Below are 16,079 nucleotides of genomic sequence, written 5' to 3'. Positions count from 1 at the left end.
TTAGTGTAATACATTAAATTTCATAAAATTTATTATTACATTTGTTTACTTGTATGTCATGTTTGTCCAATATATGCTAGCATTATTTTGCATTCACTAATTAAGCCATAATTAAGAAAAAATAGGTTAGCATTGTTGTTTTTCATTATTTTGTATAATGTGATGTGCATCTTATGTAAAAAATCTTTTATACTGTATATGCCAGTTTGGGCTTAAAATACAAAAGGTTTTGTGTATAGTTGTTTATAATAATTTTGAACCCTTAATTATTAATTTTATTAATTTGCATTATAGTTTTGCTAACTTCATTGTTAAGAACATATAATAGGGAGAGCAGAAGGTTCAGAAAAAGGTCAGTTGGAGAAAGTTCACAGATATGACTACAGTCACACGTCAGTGTAATAATCTAATTGTTGTACTACGATTTTTTGACTACGCAACCTGTTATGTGGGGTGGGCTCCCACCAAGAAGAAGTGGTACAGCGCGTCATTAACAAACCACTATAAAACGACTTGATGCCTCGATTATTCCATGGAATTCACGTAACTAGATCCAGTTAGCAGATGACAACTTCAGCAGCAGCAGCAGGAAGCAGATTACTCCGAGTTACACCAACTTAGATAGATATAAGCAATGAACTAAAGTTTATATGTCACTGCAGAACTAATTACTAAAGTCTAATGTTTGGAAACTGTTCTAGCAGTAAATATATGAATTTGTCTCAAGGTTATCTTCGAGTTGGTGGATGCCAGAGTGATCAATAAGATACCCCATGATCATACATTCTTGATGTCTTTGGAACAGAAGTATAACAACAAACTTTTCAAATTCTGTGTTTAATCAAATAACCTTCCAATAATTATTTTTGCCACCATTCCAGTCTCTCTGCACAAAAACAAATTTCATTACAGGAGAAGGGAAGTGTGTTGCCATAAACCGTGTTTTCTGAAGTGCTATGCCAATTACGGAATAAACAGCCAGTAAATGATGAAGTTTGGTAAAATGGTGATAGCAGCCATTATAGTTCCCTTGAAGGAGTGTTGGTGTCAGGTCCGAGAATGTGGCAAATGCAAAAAATGGGTGTGATTACTTCGCTACCAGGTTGCAGTCTGCCAGTTCATGAGATCCATCATCACAGTGTATAGGCTCGACCTTTGTAGGGGTGGGGAGCGAAACATCTGAAGCCTCAGAAAGTAGTTTATCTTTCAGCTTATCCTTCTTATACTTACAAAACTTCGATTTCTGTGAAGATTTCCCCTTTTTATCTGCAAGGAGGACCATACTTTCCCTCATCTCTGATGTCACTGGAGGATGACTAGGCATCTGTGGCTGCACGAATAGTGTGGGAACCACTGGTGCTACAGGGGTAGGAGGCAAAGGAGGTGACATTTCCTCCCCCCAACTATGGAGCGGGCCCTGCAATACGACCAGGGCAGGAAGAGTTGTGCGAGACACTGTCATCATGTGAGGTATTGACTGTGATATGGTCTCAAATTTTGAGAGTTTTGTGTCAGTCAGATGAAGCCGTTCAAACTTTTTCTTTGCATCTTGATAAGACAGGCAGTCAAGCATTTTATACTCTTGAATTTGCTCTTAAACACTGAGCACTGTGGTGAATGAGGGTGCAGTTCCACACAGTTGACACATTGAGGAGATTGGTCACAAGGGCTGCCCTCATGGGATGCCTGTCCACATGCCTGACAGATAGCCTCATTAGGACAGCAGGAGACCATGTGTCCAAACCTCTGGCACTTAAAACATCTCATCAGGGGAAGAAAATAAGGCCTGACACCACACCTACAAACAATGAGCTTAACCTTCTCAGATAAAAATGTTACCGTTGAAGGCTAAGGAAAAAGCTCCAGTGTACATTCTATTAGCCTTGGCCCCATTCTGGATGCAGCGAACAAAATGGACTTCCGCGCCATCCCAGATTAGTACTCAACTCTAGCGTTAGGTCCTGAGGGAAGGTAACACCTTGAATTCTATTGAGCTTGTTATGAGGAGAAATGGTTACTGGTATACCTCCTTGCTTGACACAGGCCCGAGGTGCTAGTGATTTGTTGGCGTTTGATGTTTTGATCAGTAAAGATCCATTTATCATCATCTCTATTGCAGAAACCTTCCCAAATTGATCTTTAATATTTTAACAAAAAACAGTAGCTTTGTTGTAGTGAAAGATCTGCCGTCAGTTTGGGAACAAACCAAGAACTAGGCAAAATGTCCACTCCCATTTCTCCTCACCTGGCTCTCATCTTGAGGCATGGTCAAAGACTGAAATACAGAAGGACTGTAAACCTCTGCATTAAAATCACTGTTCCTGACTGTTGAGACAGCCGTGTTGGCATGGCCACTGTTAAGTGTGTTCCTTCTAATTGCAAATCATTCACCACGATGCCACTCATTCCGATCAGAGGCTCTCCCTGTGGGTGCCACCCCGCCAAGGCAAAGGCCACCTGGCACAGTAGCCGTTCCCGGTACCCTGAAGTGGATAGGCACCTACTTCTTGGCTGACATGTGAAGGTTTCAGCTCAGACATTGGCACTGCAATCCCTGCATTGACAAAGGTCTACCACCTAGAGAGTACATGACCACCCCACAATAATGGAGTGGCTACTACGCTGGATGTTGGGTTCACAGGTAGGAAGATCCAACTGATCAGTAGGTGCAAAAAATAGCAGTACATAGTGAAGTGTTAATGTACCACAGTAACGCATTCTTTCCCAAATGACTCATACTTTTGTAAAATTTGGAAAGTGGAGGACAAACTCAAAAGAGAGACCACAATTTAAAAAGCCAAAAAAAGGTGGAGGAAAAAGTGTTGAAAAGGTGAAAAAGAAAAATCAGAAGTCCACAGAATAGTCAAAATATCACGGTAAAAACATGAGCAAATAAAAAGACTCATATTATTCACCTCTTACGACAGGACAAGGAAGGACCGTGGGTCTATTATATCCCCCCGATACCACAGTAGGAACTACCCAAGATCCTTCCCAACACTACTGAAGCGGTGTTCCATTGCCCATCCAACCTCCGCAATACCTAGTCCATCCCTATGCTATTAAGAAACCCAACCCCTTGTTACAGTGATCATATCCCTGTGGAAGACCAAGGAGCAAGAGGAGGAGGAGGAGGAGGAGGAGGAGGAGGAGGAGGAGGAGGAGACTACTGTGTAACGTCCTGTCGACAACGAGGTCATTAGAGACGGAGCACAAGCTCGGATTATGGAAGGATGGGGAAGGAAAGCGGCCGCGCCCTTTCTAAGGAACCATCCCGGCATTTGCCTGAAGCGATTTAAGGAAATCACGGAAAACCTAAATCAGGATGGCCGGACGCGGGATTGAACCGTAGGAGCAAGACCTGCCCAATCTACACACCAAGCACTTCCTATTCCAGTTCTGTCAAAGTCTTATCCTACCTGCATCAGAGGCAGTGACACGCGTACAACCAGCCATGTCATATACCAGCTCTGCTGAAATATCAGCACAGGTTTTTGTATTGGTATGACCACCAACCAGCTGTCCACCAAGATGAATGGCCACCACTAAAAAGTGGCCGAGAGCAGAGTGGACCCACCCTGTGGCACAACATGCAGCTCAAAATAACTTGCTTGGGTTCAATGGCTGCTTCACAACCTGGACCATCTGGATTCTACCCTCCACCACATGTTTTTCTGAACTGCACAGAGTTATCCTCATAACACATTATCTGCTCCTGAGAGTATCCTGGACTCAACCTATGATAACCTACTGTTCCCTCGCCCTTCATCCAACAGTCTCTGTCCCCTCTGTTCTATCACCTCCTCCTGGTTCACGTCCCCTCGCACTCACTGTGCACCGCTCTCTGTCTACATACCTACTAACCTCTTTCCATTCTCTGCTCTCTTCCTCACAGCCTCCTACCTGGCAGGCTTGTCCTGCTGCCTTCTATTCCCTCCATGCTCCACCAGACAGCGCTGTCACAACCCCACCTACATCCTATCTCTCCTCTTTTCACTGTTCCACACATGATTGCTGCATTCATTCAACATAAAAGTTGCAGTCCAGCCAGAGTAGCTGGGGATAGCAGACGTGTGCATGAGATGTACCTGCTTGTGTGAATGTGGGTGGGTGTTTTCCTTCCTTTTCTGAAGAAGGCTTTGGCTGAAAGCTCATTGTGTGATAGTCTTTTGATTGTGCCTCTCTGCAACTCAATATCTCACCTTTACAGCGAGTAGCAATCTATCCTTTTTATAATTGTTGAAAATGAATGTTAATGATATTTGTTCTATTTTAAAAAGCTCTATGATTTTTCACATGATAAATTCGGAGACATTACTTTTCAACATACACTTGTACAAATGCAGTTGGCACTCACATTGTTCTTTATGCAAATTCATTAATATTTGAGGCCTGAGACATTTGTCATATTTGTTCACTATTCTAGCAATATTTACTCACATATTCAATTTTGTCATATGACGACATGATGGAGACTGTGGCTGTTGTCTGAAGACAAATGTTGATGGTGTTAGGAAACACCATGTCATAAAAAAACACCACATGTCATAAAGAAAGTGTATAAACTGTCTGAGGATGAATCAGAACAATTCGAAACATGGTAACGGTACCCTTTGAATACAGGAACTGAAAGTAAATTTGTGGCTGGTTGCTGTCCTAACACCATCAACAGTTACTCACATAACCTTACTAAAATTTTTGCGTACTAGTAGGGTATTGTGACAATTTGCAAAGTAAAGGTACCATATCTTTTCCTGACTGCGAGGGCGTGAGAGCATTCAAAATGTTTTCAATTGGACCTTTTATTTGATATTTCACTGACATTTTAAAAATAAGTTGTCAAATGCTTACCATCCACTAATCTTTGAGTGTCTTCATCATATTTTGGGCTATCTTCAGATTTTCCTTCATGCTCTTCATCTAAAGCTGCACTATCCTCCTGCACACAAAGAAAAATTAAGATCTTTCACACATCAAACCAATCACCAATATTCAACTGCATGTATATACATACATCAATAGCATCTCCATCATGTTCATATAATTCATGTTCAGGATTCTTATTGGCCTCATCGTCACCATCATCATCTTCCTCATCATCTGTATTATGAGTTTCATCCTCTTCATTTGCATCTAATGGTAATTCTTCAGCAGAACCCTGGAAGTTGCACACTTCATTAAAAGAACAAAAAGCACACACAAATGTCACAAGTTAAAAAGCAACAATAGCACATTTTGGTTAATGTAAGTGTCTGCCACAAGCCTGTACTTTTGTCCTACCAATTTAGTAGCCAAGCAAAATGCAGCCTGACGGTCACTGGACATGTGGGGAATGAAAGTGGAACACCACACATGAAGAGCAACACCACTGTGAAGGTAGGCAAATTTTTGTAGGTGGCATGTAGATGACATTGCAATCAATAATTGACTTGTTGATTTATACCATCCAATGAAGCATTTGAACATATAATTCATGAATTTTACTCCGACTCAGAAATTAAATTGTGTAATATGAGGCACATAATATATTCAAGTTTAGAGACAAGTTAAATGAGGCTAGAGAGTGCTGTGGCTGGAAATGTAGAAGGTGTAGATGTAGTTAGAGGCAAAAGCACTGTGTTGTTGACAAAGACACAAACAAAAGTTATACAACATTGCTTTGCTTTGGTAGTTTTCGGAATGAAATTCCTTTCTCAAGCTGCTCAAGCTGTAGGAGAAACATTCACACAAACACATAGACACTTAATCAGCCATATGCACATGCCTGTCTCCCTATGTAGTGCTCATTTGACTGCCAGTTCTTTCCTGGCCCACAGTGAGTGTACTCAGGTGAGGTGGGGTTGCGGGGTGGGGTGGGGTGGGGTGGGATGGGGTGAGGGATGGAGAGAGGCAGGATGCAGGGAGGAGGTTGTGGGGAAGCATCTGAGTTCTCATGGGAGAGGGGAGAGCCATTCGTGGGCTAGCTAGGGGACCAGGTAGAGGGGCCAGGTGGCAGATGGCTGAGCACGGGATTTCACAGGCTGGGGTGTTTTGCAGTACATAACTAGCTGATACATACTGGGAAGGTGTAATGGGAAAGGGATTAGGTGTACACACACACACACACACACACACACACACACACACACACACACACACACACACACACACACACACACACACACACACACACACACAATTGGGTGGGGGCTGGGGGTCAAAAGAGTTCCCTTAGGTTTAGGCCAGGGAGCAGATAGGTTATGGGAGCAAACGATGTGCTGTAAGGACAGTTTCCATCTGTGCACTCAGAGTCCGCAGCTCGTGGTTGTGCAGTAGCGTTCTCGCTTCCCTCGCCCGGGTTCAATTCCCGGAGCGGTCAGGGATTTTCTCTGCCTCGTGATGACTGGGTGTTGTGTGCTGTCCTTAGGTTAGTTAGGTTTAAGTAGTTCTAAGTTCTAGGGGACTGATGACCATAGCTGTTAAGTCCCATGGTGCTCAGAGCCATTTGAACCATTTTGTGCACTCAGAAAAGCTGGTTGTGATAGGGAGGATCCAGATGGCATGGGTTGTGAAGCAGCTATTGAAATCTCGTATGTTGTGGTCTGCTGCAGGTTGTGCCACTGGGTGGTCCACATCGTTTTCAGCAAAAGTTTGAGAGTGGACATTCATTCTGGTTGACAGCTGGTTGGTTGTCATACCTATGTGAAATGCTGTGCACTGGTTGCAGTGGAGCTGATTTGTAACGTTGCTGCTTTCACAGGTGGCCCGACCTCTGATGGGGTAGGATGAGCCTATGATGGGACTGAAGTAGGAAGTGCTGGGTGGATCAGTAGGGCAGGTCTTGCATTTTTGTCTTTATATTGGTGTGACCCCTGTGGCAGGGGATCGGTGGTGGGACTGGTAAAGGGATGGACTAGGATGTCGTGGAGGTTGGAAGGGCAGCAGAACACCACTTTGGGACGGGATGGAAGTATCGCAGGTAGGATGTCCCTCATTTCAGGGCATTCACATATATTATCAAAGCTCTGATGATGGATGTGGTTCAGTCGTTCCAGTCCCAGAAGCTACTGGGTGACAAGGGGGTGCTTCTTTGTGGATGGTTCTTAGGATGGATGTGATGATCAGGTGTGCATTAAGTCTGTGGGGCACTGCCTGTTGCCAAGGCCTTTGTGAGGCTGTCAGCATAATGGGCAAGGGGGTTTTCATCACTGCAGATGTATATGCCATGACTGGCCATGCTGTATTGGAGGCATTTTTTTTATGTGGAGGGCTGGCAGCTGTCAAAGTGCAGGTACTGTTGGTGATGGTGGGTTTGATGTGGACTGAGGTGTGGATGGAGCCGTCCCGTGCTCTCCCTCCCCAGAATGAATGTACACTATCAAACTGCTGCCAAAAACAAGGTGGACCACCCAATGGCACAAAATGCAGCAGAGCACAACATACGAGATTTCACTGGTTGCTTCACAACCCACGCCATACAGCTCCTCCCCACTATCTGAGCTGCACAGATGGGAGCTATCCTTACAAGACATCCTCTGCTGCTGTAACCTCCCCGGTGTAACCTGTCCCCCCCCCCCCACCTCCCACTCAATTTCGTTTATGAGTGTGTGTGTGTGTGGGGGGGGGGGGGGCGGGGGGGGTTGTACAAGGGGCATTTGAAAAGTCTGTGCAAAGTCTGAGAGATGGCACCACCATCGCGTAGCGAGGTCATGTTTAGTTAGTAGCATATTTGGAAAGAACGCACACCAAGTTTCAGCCATATTGGTCTACTTCTTTGTGTTTGGCATTTGTGTGAATCAAGGAAGTCGAGTGATTGTCAAAAAATGGACGAAAAAGAATTTCGTGTCGTGATTAAACATTACTTTATGAAAGGCAAAATGCCTCAGAAGACTAAAGAGAAGTTTGATAAACATTACAGTGACTCCGTACCTTCAATTAGCACAGTTTATAAGACTTTTTTGCGGTCCAATTGCCGGCGTTTTCCTTGCAGTTTGGTTTTCAAATGGTCCAATAACGATGAATAATATGCACCTGTAATAGTTTTACCCTTTTCCAGATAATAAATGAGGATTATCCCTTGTGAATCCCAAAAGACAGTCACCATGACCTTTCCAGCTGAAGGAATGGTCTTCGCCTTTTTTGGTGCAGGTTCCACAGCTTCCATGAATTTTTAAAATTATATTATCTTGCTTTCAGCTGTTCTAGCTGAACAGAAGATAACTTCAATTAAAAAATAATTGACCTTAAGTCATAGATGTTTGGAATAACACACTTGTGCAACAGTTCAGTGCAGTATCATATATATAAGTCTCAGAGTCCTTGAATAACAGAAAATTCGTTGGTTTCACATCACTTATAGGACATGTGCACCATAATAACACACATCCCTCCACCAAACAAAAACTGTAACAAATTTTAAAAGCTGGAATATATTGCAATGTCACAGCTGCAAAAGTCACTACCTAAGACAAGACTGCTGCAAAGCTGAAGCAAACATAAACCGCACTAAGGGAGTATGAGATATGAGAGAAATCTTTCAATGTATGCAGAACAGGACATCTAATACAGGAAAATCACATCATTACATACATAAAAATTATCATAAGGAACACTGACAACAGCATCCTAATTTCATAAGAAGATTAATACAATGGAAAAAAAGTGCAGAAAAGAAACCTTCAATAACTGACTAAATAAACACTAGCAACAATCAGTTTTAATACTAATGTTGGTAACAACAGAATATATAATAATGTTGCTATTCGTACAAACAGAAGTCAAAACTTGGATTTCACTGTATAAGAGTGTATCAACATGTGGACAAAGGAAACCAAATTGTGAGTTTTTATGAAATACAAGGACACACTCACAGTAGTACATGACTGAAAAATTTTAAGTCCAACCAAAAGCTACCAGACAGTTTTGCACCACTAATGATATTTAGAGCATAAAAAGTGAACCAAAAGTTAACAAATTTCATTTACAAAATAAAGGTTGTAGATTGTGATGAGACTTATTTGTAAATTTGAGAATGCCTATTCGGCTGTGGGCTGTGTGTGAATGCTCGAGAGGTTTCAACGAGATTGCACAACTTGTCACACAATGACTGCAACAATGGTCTCGTTACGGGAGATGTTCCATGGCAGGGTGATTTACTGCAACAAAGACGTGAATTGGTCATTCAGATAATGTGAACTGTTACCATCTTATTTCCGTCTGTGGGCATATTCGATATCTACAACTACATAAGTCGCATGCCACCATAGACAGTGTAGCAGAGGGTACTGTTACCACCACTAGTCATATGCCTTCCTGTTCCACCTGAAAATAGACCAAGGGATAAACGACTGTCTATATGCCTCCATATGAGCCCCAATTTCTCTTATGTTCCTTGTCCTTACAAGAAACGTACATTCACGGCAGTAGGATTGTTCCGTAGACAGCTTCAAATACTGGTCTCTAAATTTCCTCAATAGTGTTCGTCAAAAAGAATGTTGAATTCCCTTGAGGGATTCCCATTTGAGTTCAGAAGCATCTCCACAATACTTGCATGTTGATCGAACCTATCAGTAACAAATCTAGCAGCCCACCTCAGAACTGCATCAATGTTTTTCTTTAACCCGGGACCCACTAGGGATCCCAAACACTTTAGCAGTACTCAGGAATGTCACATTAATGTGCTATATGTGGTCTTCTTTACAAACGAACTGCACTTTCCTAAAACTCTCCCAATGAACCACAGTCTTGCATTTGCCTCCTCACTACAATCCTTACGTGCTTGTTGCATTTCATACCATTTTGTAATGTTACACAAAGATATTTAATCAGCCTGACTGTGTCAAGTAGAAAACTACTAATACTGTATTCGAATAGTACAGGAATATTTTTTCTACTCATCTGCATTAACTACATTTTTCTACATTTAGAGCTAGTTCTACATTAAATTTTGTTTAAGTCATCTTGTACCTTCCTACAGTCACTCAATGATGACACCTTCCTGTATACCACAGCATCATCAGCAAATAGCCACAGATTGCAGCTCACCCTGTCACTCAGATCGTTTATGCATATAGAGAATAATAGTGGTCCTATCACACTTTCATGGGACACTTCTGACGACATCCTTATCCGTGATGAACACTCGCCATCAAGGACAACATACTGGGTGCTATTACTTACAAAGTCCTTGAGCACCTAAAATATCTAGGATCCTATTCTGTGTCATCATACCTTCATAAACAGTCTGCAGTGCTTTTCAGAAATCAAGGAATGCAGAGTCTGCCTGCTGCCCTTCATTCATAGTTCGCCAAATATTGTGAAAAAAGGGCAAGCTGTCCACGTGAGTGATCCTTCTTAAAACCGTGCTGACTTGTGGACGTAATCCTCTCTGTCCAAGAAATTTTATTATATTCGAATGGAGAATGTGTTCAAGAATTCTGTTAAGGACATTGGTTTGTAATTTTGTGGGTCAGTTTTTCATCCTTCTTATACACGAGTCACTTGCACTTTTTTACAGTTACTTGGGACTTTTTACATGGACGAGAGACTCACAATAAATGCAAGCTACGGGGCCAATGCTGTAGCATACCCTTTGTAAAAGCAAATTGGGATTCCATCTGGCCCTGGCAACTTCTTTGTTTTCAACTCTTTCAGTTGCTTTTTTACACCAGTGATGCCTATTACAGTGTTCCATAAGGGAGTCTGTGCATGTTTGCTTGATTCTCCTGCATGAATTATTTCTTAAACGTGAAATTTAAAACTTCAGCTTTCCTTTTGCTATCTCCTTATGTCACACCACATTTGTCAATGATTGACAAGACAGAAGCCTTCGATCCACTTAGCAATTTTGAATAGGACCAGAATTTTCTTGGGTTCTCGGCTATGTGCTTTGCTAAGGTATAATGGTGGTAGTTTCATGCTTCATTCTTCAATCTTTTTACAGAGCAGCGTGGCTACTCAAACTTAAAAAATGCTTCCCTGAGAATTCCAGGTATGTGGAAGCAAGATGACGTCATAAGAAGCTTCTAATAATTAATGATAAGCATGGGAAGGGGAAATGTCATAGCCTACAATTGCAACTTTTCTTTCCTCATGGCTAGACAGTAGTCCGATTGCAGTTTTTAAATATCAGTCATTTATATGGAATGGCATTAATGACAATATTCATGTATAATTAATATACTTTGAAATACTTAGCATTTTAAAAATTGTGATTTATAAAACTCAATAAAGAATCACTAAATTTTACTTGTTATCAATTGCCCATTCTCTTTTGAACAGTCAGTGCAACCATCTTCCCTTCCTCAGCATTTTCCTAATTTCATTATTAAACCACGGTAGGTATTTTCAGTCTTTAACCCATATATTCAGCACACAAATGTCCAGATTAGATTAGTTTAGATTAGATTAATACTTGTTCCATAGATCATGAATACGACACTTCGTAATGATGTGGAATGTGTCAGATTAATAAAAGATGTCTGTACAAGAAATTACATTACACAAAATATTGCATGACACTAATGATTAAGTTTTTTTTTACTTAGTTTATATCTAAAAATTCAGCCAATGAGTAGAAGCAGTTGTCATCTAGAAATTCTTTTAATTTATTTTTAAATGTTAGTTGGCTATCTGTCAGGCTTTTGATGCTGTTTGGTAGGTGCCCAAAGACTTTTGTGGCAGCATAATTTACCCCTTTCTGTGCCAAAGTCAGATTTAACCCTGCATAGTGAAGATCATCCTTTCTCCTGGTGTTATAGGTATGCACACTGCTATTACTTTTGAATTGGGTTGGATTATTATCAACAAATTTCATAAGGGAATATATATACTGTGAGGTTACTGTGAGGATCCCTAGATCCTTAAATAGATGTCTGCAGGATGACCGTGGGTGGGCTCCAGCAATTATTCTGATTACACGTTTTTGTGCAATGAATACTTTTCTACTCAACGATGAATTACCCCAGAATATGATGCCATACGAAAGTAGTGAATGAAAGTAGGCATAGTAAGCTAATTTACTGAGATTCTTATCACCAAAATTTGCAATAACCCTAATAGCATACGTAGCTGAACTCAGACGTTTCAGCAGACCATCAATGTGTTGCTTCCAGTTTAACCTCTCATCAATGGACACACCTAAAAATTTTGAAAATTCTACCTTAGCTACAGACTTCTGTTCAAATTCTATATTTATTACTGGAGTTGTGCCATTTACTGTACGGAACTGTATATACTGTGTTTTATCCAAATTTAAAAAGAGTCCGTTTGCTGAGAACCACTTAATAATTTTGTGAAAAACATCATTTACAATTACATCACTTAGTTCTTGGTTTTTGGATGTTATTACTATACTTGTATCATCAGCAAAAAGAACTAACTTTGCATATTCATCAATGTGGAATGGTAAGTCATTAATGTATATCAAGAACAGTAAAGGACCTAAGACCAAACCCTGTGGGACCCCGTGCTTGATAGCACCCCAGTTTGAGGAATCAGCTGTGGTTTTAACATTACACGAACCACTTATTTCAACTTTCTGCATTCTTCCAGTTAAGTATGAGTTAAACCATTTGTGCACTGCCCCACTCAAACCATAATGATTTAGCTTATCTAAAAGAATTCCATGATTTACACAATCAAAGGCCTTTGAGAGATCACAAAAAATACCAATGGGTGATGTCCGGTTATTCAGAGCATTTAATATTTGATCAGTGAAAGCATATATAGCATTTTCTGTTGAAAAGCCTTTCTGAAAACCAAACTGACATTTTGTTAGTACTTTATTTTTACAAATATGGGAGGCTACTCTTGAATACATTACTTTCTCAAAAATTTTTGATAGAGCTGTCAGAAGAGAGATTGGGCGGTAGTTGTTGACATCCGACATATCCCCCTTTTTATGCAATGGTTTTACAATGGCATATTTCAGTCTATCAGGGAAAACACCCTGCTCCAAAGAGCTATTACATACGTGGCTGAGAATCCTACTTATCTGTGGGGAACAAGCTTTAAGTACTGTGCTGGAAATGCCATCAATTCCGTAAGAGCTTTTACTTTTCAGTGAGTTTATTATTTTACTGATTTCAGAGGGAGAGGTTGGTGGAATTACAGTTGTTTCAAACTGCGCAGGTATGGCCTCTTCTATTAGAAGCCTTGCCTCTTCTAGTGAAGATCTAGATCCTATTTTCTCCACAACATTTAAAAAATGATTATTTAAAATATTTTCAATTTCTGATTGTTTGTTAGTGCACTTGTCATTCAGTTTTATTGCACTAAAGTCTCCCTGTGCTCTTGGTTGCCCTGTTTCCCTTTCAATAATATTCCAAATTGCTTTAATTTTATTATCAGAGTTACTGATCTCAGACATGATACACATGCTTCTGGACTTTTTAATAACTTTTCTTAGTACCGCACAATAGTTTTTATAATATTGAACAATTTCGGGGTCAGTACTCCCTCTTGCTGTTAGATACAGTTCTCTTTTACGGTTGCAAGATATTCTTATTCCTTTAGTTAGCCAAGGTTTTTTATATGTTTTCTTGGAATTATGTTTAACTATTTTCTTGGGAAAACAATTTTCAAATACCCTTAAAAATGTATTGTGAAATAAGTTATATTTCAAGTTTGCATCGGGTTCCTTATACACTTCATCCCAGTCTAGCTGCTGTAGGCTTTCCCTAAAGTTTGCAATATTTATATTGTTAATTGAACGCACTGCTTTGAAAGTCTGATTTATTATACTGCATGGAGCTATGTCATGTACTGTAACAAGCTGTGCACTATGATCTGAAAGACCATTCTCAACAGGATAAGCATTTATGTCCTTAAACTTATCTTGGTCTATAAAAAAGTTATCTATCAATGTACTGCTGTTCTTTGTTATCCGAGTAGGAAAATCAATGACGGAGCTCAAATTGAAAGAACTGAGTAATACTAAAAGGTCATTCTTCCTATTACACTCTTTCAGGGAATCAACATTGAAATCCCCACAAATGATAATTTGCTTCCCCCTGTCTGACAGATAGCACAACAAAGCTTCCAAGTTTTCTAGAAACAGCTGGAAATTCCCTGAGGGGGACCTATACACTGTTACAATTATGAAAGTGCCATCATTTAGTTTAAGTTCAGTGGCACATGCTTCCATATGTTGCTCTACACAAAATTTTTTAGTTTCTAAATTTTTTGCACTGTGGAAGCTTTTGACATATATGGCAACTCCTCCTCTCATCATATTATCTCTACTTACATGTGCAGCTAATTTGTACCCATTGATGCTAACCTTTTGCATATCAGTGACAATGTGATGCTCAGACAGGCATAGTATATCTATTACGTTCTTGGTTTCTATATCTTCTAAACAAAGCAGAAGCTCATCAATTTTATTCTTCAATCCCCCAATATTTTGATGAAATATACTAACATTATTTTTCACTTTACTTTTGTGAGTATCTTGAACTTTTTTAACATCTTTAGTACTTTTATTCTTCAATCCCCCAATATTTTGATGAAATATACTAACATTATTTTTCACTTTACTTTTGTGAGTATCTTGAACTTTTTTAACATCTTTAGTACTTGCCTGGCTGAGTTTCCCACTGGACACTGATCTTACACTAAAAAAGAGTTTCCACCATGAGATGTAGTTCCTCCCCCCTTTAAATTTCCTGCTATCAGCCCAGCCAGTTTACCCTTCCCTTTCCTGTTGAGGTGTAGGCCATGTCTAGTATAGTCCCACCTACAGAGTGAATCAACAGGAACCACACCAATGTGTGACCCTGCACCAGATCCAAGTAGCCGTTCCAACTCCAAATTAACTCTCCTGACAGAAGAGGTCAAATGAGGTCGGTCGTGGCGCTCCAGAACCGACACAAACCCAACACTGGTATGATTCGATGCCGATGCAATCTTTGCCAGGTCACACTTTATGCTGTACCCCGGATCTCTGTCAATACTGTTGCCCGGCCCACCCACAATAACCACGGTGTCTTCCTTAGTAAAACCTTTACATAGTGAACCTAAATCCTCTGTAACCTGCCCAAGTTCAGCACTAGGTTTGAAAAAACTTGTGACCTGGTAATCCAACCCTAATTCATCCTGCAGAAGTTGGCCCACACCCCTAGCATGCGAACTACCTAGCAACAAGACTTTCTTTCTCTTTGCAGACTTCCCTACATTCTTAATCAATTTGCTGCTGAAAGCTTGTTGAGCCCTGTCTACATCTACTTCTGTGAGAGGCTCATCAGTTTCTGACTGAGGCAACAGGTCAAACCTATTTTGTACATTAATAACAAAGCTGTCAGAAGAATTTCTTGGCCTGTTCCTCATGCCTGTTGCCACTTCCCACCCCTGTTTACCCTTCTCCCCCCTTAACCTGCCCAGTTCTCGCCTAGCCTCATCTAACTCAGCCTGAAGGGCAGCAATTTTCCCCTCCTGTTCCACAATCTTCCTATCTCTACTGCATAGCCTACAGAACCACTGATGAGTCTCGCTCATTTTCCCAATTCCCACGCCACTACAGTCGCCCCAATGAAAAAAGTTACTACATCCATCACACCAGACCCCGGAGCTAACGATCCTACGGCACGTCAGGCACTTTACACTCATGGTACAAATCTATTTTAGTGACAGAAAGACAATTAAGTTACCGGAAAACAATGAAAATACGTGTACGAAAAATTAGGCCTACTCGCGACTATGTAAACAGTGGTTCAGAAGTTTTTTACTGGAAATTACTTAAGAGATGACGATACTCTACAGATATAAAGGGGCAGCAAACGTATTTAGCACACTAAACTATCAGTAAATGCACTTAAGATTGCGGTATGAAGTTTAATCTGAAAACTCAAAAGTTCGGCCTGGCCGCGATATGTAAACAAAACGAACTTTACGTGATTACTGTGAAAATACGCGAGTAAGACAAAAACCTTTAATGGTACGCTTGCAGAGCACTATAATTAACGTAATAAATTAGTTTAAAGTGTTAAAAAACAGTTTATTACTACTTAAATTACTTATCTTGTACAAGAGCTGTGACTCAGACGTCCGTGTAGCAGGCGCAGGGCTACCAACTTTTACAAAAAGATTTAAGCTTTTCTCAT

The 16,079-nt window shown here is 40.6% G+C and overlaps 1 protein-coding gene across 1 annotated transcript in view; it reads right to left on the bottom strand.

The window, feature by feature from the left end:
* LOC126271878 (glucosidase 2 subunit beta) overlaps positions 1–16,079 on the bottom strand; it is a 188,638-nt gene that overhangs the window by 47,302 nt on the left and 125,257 nt on the right. The window contains exons 7-8 of the mRNA XM_049974230.1: positions 5,015–5,158; positions 4,852–4,939 (exon numbers count right to left, since the gene is read on the bottom strand). Coding sequence (XP_049830187.1) covers positions 4,852–4,939; positions 5,015–5,158 — 232 coding nt within the window. The remainder of the gene's footprint in view (positions 1–4,851; positions 4,940–5,014; positions 5,159–16,079) is intronic.

The sequence above is a fragment of the Schistocerca gregaria genome, chromosome 5 (genome assembly GCF_023897955.1).
Source record: "Schistocerca gregaria isolate iqSchGreg1 chromosome 5, iqSchGreg1.2, whole genome shotgun sequence".
NCBI lineage: Eukaryota > Metazoa > Arthropoda > Insecta > Orthoptera > Acrididae > Schistocerca > Schistocerca gregaria.
Note: the sequence above shows the minus strand (reverse complement) of the source record. Positions and strands in the feature narration are given on the sequence as shown.